This window comes from Bicyclus anynana, chromosome 9 (genome assembly GCF_947172395.1).
Source record: "Bicyclus anynana chromosome 9, ilBicAnyn1.1, whole genome shotgun sequence".
In the NCBI taxonomy this organism is placed as follows: domain Eukaryota; kingdom Metazoa; phylum Arthropoda; class Insecta; order Lepidoptera; family Nymphalidae; genus Bicyclus; species Bicyclus anynana.
In genome coordinates, this window is record NC_069091.1 from 11,909,420 (window position 1) to 11,915,722 (window position 6,303).

At 36.4% G+C, this 6,303-nt stretch overlaps 1 protein-coding gene across 1 annotated transcript; it reads left to right on the forward strand.

The window, feature by feature from the left end:
* The first annotated feature begins 977 nt into the window (after nt 1–977).
* LOC112043969 (acyl-CoA Delta-9 desaturase-like) lies at nt 978–4,619 on the forward strand. The gene is made up of 5 exons (XM_052883612.1): nt 978–1,185; nt 2,136–2,266; nt 3,310–3,515; nt 3,676–3,681; nt 4,187–4,619. Exons 1-5 carry the CDS (start codon nt 978–980, stop codon nt 4,617–4,619), a joined length of 984 nt encoding a protein of 327 aa, XP_052739572.1.
* Nucleotides 4,620–6,303: the final 1,684 nt, after the last annotated feature.

The following is a 6,303-nucleotide window of genomic DNA, read 5'->3' on the forward strand; positions in this document are numbered from 1 at the left end:
ACAGTAGGTACATAAGAATACCTAATCATAAAAATGGGTTTATCAGTGAAAACGTAACAGACGCAACTTTTAGACTAGGTCCCATTTGCATTTAAAATTTCGCATTAATATTCAGTAGTTAGGTGTAATATGTGCGAAAGCATGGATTTACTACGTAGATAGCTGAAATACTATTATATATTCTGTGACTAAATGTGAAGGTTGGGCAAAGATCGATTAAAGTTACCTATAGATGTACTGTTTTAATCAAGGAAAAATAAAATGTAAAGAACGCGAAAAATTACATCGAATGTGCTACCTGATCGGTTTGAAGGAGGGAAAGCAATGGGCAGGCCACATAGTTTAAGGAGCCGGTGAACGTTGGGATTCTAAGATGCTGGAATGGCGACCCCACACCAGAAACCGCCGTGTTGGTCGACCGTCGACTAGGTGGACCGAGGACATCAAGCGGGTTGCAGGGAGCCGCTGGATGTTGGTGACTCGAGACCGTGGTGTTTGGAATTCTATGCAAGAGGCCTATACCAGTAGTCCATCGGCTGTCAATGATGTTGATAATTTATTATTACTATATTTCTATATTTACCTCTTTAATATTTCATATAATTAAACAAATAATCAACCTGTAGATCAAAAAATAGATAAAATGCAAATAAATGAACGTATGTAAGTATATAAAGCTAGTTGGGCTATTATAAATATAGGTACAAAGTAAAATTTTGATGTGTTCAGTTTTGGCGTTAGATATTGTTGAATCTGTAAGAATATCGATATGTTAGATTGTCAGACATCACACGTAGAGAGACATCACTTTGTCAAAAAAAAATCTATTTAGTTAGTTTAGTGGTTTGGGGAAAAATTACGTTGACGGACTGACAGACGGACACGAGAGTGATCCGTTATGGGTTCCGTTTTCTTATTCTAAGGTACGGAATCCTAAAAACAAAGAAAAAAAAATATAATTATACATTCCAGATCAAATGGCTCCTCTGCTAGAAACGGAGATGTCGCGTATATATGAAAGAAGTTCAAATGAAAACGAAGAGTTAAAAGCGCCACATGTCTCAGAAAAAAGAGAATGGGATATTGTTTGGAGAAATGTCATTATTTTCATATCTCTGCATTTGGGAGCGATCTATGGTACTTTCCTGCTTTTTACACAAGCAAAGTGGGCTACTCGTATTTTCGGTAAGTATTGCGTACTGTAACGTATAAGCAGGGCTATTATGTAACTCGGTGTACCGTTCAAGTAATCAGTCACTACGTCGTTTTTCATCGTATTTTCGTTTTCGCAATTATTTATCATTGTATTTTCACCGAAATTACACAATAACCGTAATGATACGTAAAATATAATGACGGTAAACAAGAATGTAGTTTTAGTAAAATGTGCGTATCGGCGGAGCAAACTGAATTCCATTTCTGATAACGGAGAAGCCGTAGTTTCAGAGCAGGTTCTAAGCTCTACGTGTCAAGGATGGCAGATACACAAAGTAACACTATTGATCATTACTGGAACGACCACTTAATTTGCTAATACAGTTCTACCCTCTAACTACAATATTGATCAAGTACAGCGCTGATACTACCACATGTACGCCAGGGTTATTTATAATAGGTCAGGTAGTCAAGCACCAGCGAGATTACGGGCTGGCAACCGCTAGTAGAAGGATTAAAGATGTCTTTTACAGCTAGCCAATACTCTCCTTCCTCGCTCGTGTTGTCTACCAGCCAAGTAACTAACAGTGCAATGTTATTATTATAATGGCCTCACTATACGGATAACTGACTCACCTTATTCCTTCACTCTCTGCTAAACTGACTAGAGCGTTCAACTGAATCAACTTGAAATATACCGCGAGCTCTCTCAGAGATCGTCAACTGACAGATGTCCACAGACAAACAACTGCCAGATAAACGACACATATTCCTTGACGTTTCTAGCAACATATCGCCACCTAATTAGTTACTCTAATTAATGTAAGATGGCGCTACTATCTAATTCTCAGACATGTGAATAACCTTTGTTTTGACATTGGTGTTCTAATTTTTAAATCCATATCACATAGGATAATATTTCTAAGTACGACGACGATGGACAAAGATTACTATGGAAATGAAAATGATCTTATTTGCAGCAATCACGGTTGGCATGGCTTCCGGACTTGGCATCACAGCAGGTGCTCATCGGCTTTGGTCACACAAGTCATACAAGGCTAAACTACCGTTGCGTATTCTTTTAGTTGTTTTCAACACTATTGCTTTTCAGGTATTTATTACTTTTTGATTTTAACATGTCGTCCCGACCGAATTAAGGCCACAATTCCAGGCACATGAATTTTAACACCTACGTCTCGGTTTAATGGATATAGTCTACACTACAGTATGTAGTAGTAGAGGTAGAAGAGTTTGTAGCATTTCCTACGAAGTGTTATTTAGAAGAAGTAGGTATGGTAAGGGTAGGTGTAGGATGGAAGTAGGGTAGAGTAGGGTGGGAGTACAATACAATAGAATAGAGGACAAAGCGAAGCTTAACCGGGTTCGCTAGCTATTACTATTTATAACAATCCTTGGTCGTTGGCTTCCAAGACGTTCTTAGCTCGATTAGATTAGACGATTGCTCGTCGAAAAATTTAAGCTCTCGGTCTCTGTCACCGTCATTTAAATGTTCACTTCTAAGTAGAGATGTGATAATTATAACTTGATGATCGGCTTGGCCGACTAGTCGGCCTCTTTGGAACCGACTAGCCGGCCAAGCTATCACGGTTTCGGGGATTTCCGTAAAGAAATCTCAACTTGGCAATACATACTCTGTTGACATAAAATTCATATGATATGCACCACTCATGTCTAAAGTTATTGACTACGATAGTGGCCGACTAGTCGACTTTACCGGCTAGTCGGCATATTTTCAATTCTAAGGTATAAATTACAGATTACTTGAAGGATATTTTATGTGAAAAAATCCCACTGCACTCCCTAGACAGGTCTAGTTTTATGTTAGGGTTACATAGGAGAGGTAAAGGGCGAGCTTTCAGCTTGCCTCAAATACCTACCCAAAACGTCCACCGGCTCCGAACATCCGAAGCTCGTTGCCAGCAAGCGGTTGGCGAGCTAACGGCGCACGGTTAGCTTAACCTGAGGCGAGGCGTTTCCGTAACGTATCCAAGGCGTAATAATGAGTTTTGACCTTACACATTAAAGCCAAATGTCTCTATTGATGGATACTTCAAGGAGAACATAATCTTAAGCCATAATATATTCAAGTTTGGGTATATGTTAGTTGTAGTACTGCGAACTCTATTTCAAAAGGACTCAATAATACACTGGGCACGGGATCACCGCGTACACCACAAGTACAGTGACACCGATGCTGACCCTCACAACGCAACACGAGGTTTCTTCTTCTCCCACATCGGCTGGTTGCTTTTGAGGAAACATCCCGAGATCAAAGCGAAGGGACAATCCATTGATATGAGTGACCTATGGGCTGATCCGTTACTACGATTCCAGAAAAAGTAAGTTAAACTCTTACCTATGCTCAGAAAAGTCAAAGTTTTGAATGTTTGTCCGGGCTAATCTCTGGAACGGACGAATTTATTTTGATGTTATAATGGACCCGCCATTACGTTTTTAATTTAGATCAATAGAAGTGCACATTATTGTCTGTGTTAAAAGATATTCGTATAAAGTTCCATAATTATACCTTAGGGTTAACTATCCAAAAGTTTTTCCTTAGTTTAAAAATTAACACGGCTTCAAAAGGAATTCTGAAAATTTTCCAGTAACGTCTAATGTTATGGTCCCTGTCAAGTATTTATAGTAAGAGCCGTGATAGCCCAGTGGAGGGTGGGTTTAAATCTGGTCCAGAGCATGCACCCCCAAAATTTCAGTTGTGTGCATTTTAGAAAATTCGAGCTCAGTAGTGAGCTGAATTTGGCTTGATCTATACTAATATTATAAAGCTAAAGAGTTTGTTTGTTGGTTTATTTGATTGAACTCGCTAATCTCAGGAACTACAGTGGTCTGGAAAAATTCAGTGTTAGATAGCCCATTTATCGAGGAAAGCTATAGGCTTTATATTATCCCCGTATTCCTACGGGAACGGTAACCACGCGGGTGAAACCACGCAGCGTCAGCCAATAACGAATAAAAATAATAATTTTAACTTTTAATATTTTTTTTACAGTTACTACCTGATTCTCATTTTGCTGGCGAGCTTCATTCTACCAACATATATACCAACGTTATGGGGAGAGTCATTAAAGAATGCCTTTTTTGTCAGTGCCATCTTTCGTTACGTCACCGTTCTAAATACCACGTGGCTGATTAATTCCGCTGCTCACATGTGGGGTACCAAACCCTACAACAAACACATCCACCCAGTGGAGTCTAAGCCGGTGTCATTTGTGACACTTGGAGAAGGATTCCACAATTACCACCACGCGTTTCCATGGGACAGCAAGGCCTCTGAATTAGGGAATTATGTGTTCAGTTTCACGAATATATTCTTAGACGCCATGGCTAAAATTGGATGGGGTTACGATTTCAGAACGGCCCCTCGTGTTTTGGTTTTTAAAACGGTTCAAAAGTTGGGAGATGGTTCGCACCCTGACTTTTAGATATAAGTAAATAACCTAAAGTACAATGAACCTAATAAAGTTAGGTAACTATAACTAAGTTATAAATATTCGATGTATACCACCAATCAGGTGCAAGTAGGTGTTAACAACTTATTGGAAACTTCATAATAATCATTAACTTTTAATAATTATACAAAGTAGTGCAAACTAAATAGAGGCTTGAAATAAACAAGACAGGGTTAGATTTATTTATGTAGTTAATTATTTATGCAGTTGTAGTTAACTTTATTTTTTTCATGTAGTTAACTTTAACTTTATTTTTTAACTTTAATTTTCGTTAATTAAATTTTAAAATATACATCCTCTTAGATGCGTATTTCACTGATTCTTCTTTGTTCCTTATTTTGTATTTGACTGTTTATATGTTTTTCATTGTGTTTTGACTTGTCATAGACATACGTATAAGTGAATTGAATGTGATAATACATAATTTATATGTGTATGTTGTTAGTATACGTAAATACATAAATAAATAAAATGAACTCCATCCATAATTGTACAGAGAAACCCTCGGTTACCCAAAGAGGTCACCGAATTGCAACCAATATACAGATTTATTTGATATAAATCCGGTCTAGTAAGGGCCTTGTAAAATCGTCCATTGCTGTATTAAAATTAGGTAAATGAGTTTTATTGGCGCCTGAAAAACAACAAGAATATTAGCAAATAATCAAATCAAATCAAATCAAAATTTGTTTATTGCGAATTCAGGTTACAGTCAGATCTTATTGAAATAAACACCAAATTCCGCCTTACAGCTTGCAATATCATTATAAAAAACATTAATATTTACAATAATCAATTCACACACTTATTTGTACAGTGATTAATTAATTAGTAGGTACATTGAATATTTTAAAGAATAATTCTAATGATGCCTTTACGTCAATATAATGTCAGTTTATGTCAAAGATAAGTAAAATGATAAATTGCAAAAAAAAAAAAAAAATTAGTCATTTATATGGTGTATTTGTATAGTAAGACTATAATAAGTCTTGAAATCAATTGAAATTGGTTTATTCATCAAGGTACTCTTTGATGGAGTAGTATGCTTTGTTTATTAAAAAATTCTTTAATTGTTTCTTAAACCTTGCCAAGTTGGAATTATTTTTTATATTAAATGTCAGCTTATTGTAAATATTTATTGATTGGCAAAATACACTTTTCCGAAACTGTGCTGATTTTGCAGCTTGTCCACACAACCTTAGAGGACGTCTTTTATTATTCAAGTTTTTGAAAAGTGATAGGTTAGCATGTACAAATACTGCTGTTTCAAAGATATACAGAGAAGGAAATGTCAAGATTTGTAACTCTTGAAAATGGGGTTTACAACTATCTGTCCAGTGTAGATTCCTTATTGCTCTGATGTCTCTGTTAAGTTATTAGGACATATTCTACTAATTTCAGTAATTTGAGATCTATCAGTGAGATAAGACGTCAAGAGATCTAACACAGTTCCTCGGACACCATATCTATATAATTTATGTAACAAGATATTATGATCCACAAAATCGAAAGCTTTTGTCATATCCATGTACAATGCCGCTATAGGTATTTTTCTATCTATACAAGTCATGACTTTGTTAAGGAGTTCATAAATTGCCATGTTTATTGACTTCTTTTTCCTAAACCCTTTTTGCTCATTCACTAGGATAGCATTTTC

Excerpts from the sequence above, each read along its gene's own strand:
- LOC112043969 (XM_052883612.1), top strand. The coding sequence starts at position 978 with ATGGCTCCTCTGCTAGAAACGGAGATGTCGCGTATATATGAAAGAAGT. Across the intron at positions 1,186-2,135 it reads GTGGGCTACTCGTATTTTCG|CAATCACGGTTGGCATGGCT; the intron begins GTAAGTATTGCG and ends TCTTATTTGCAG. Across the intron at positions 2,267-3,309 it reads TCAACACTATTGCTTTTCAG|GACTCAATAATACACTGGGC; the intron begins GTATTTATTACT and ends CTATTTCAAAAG.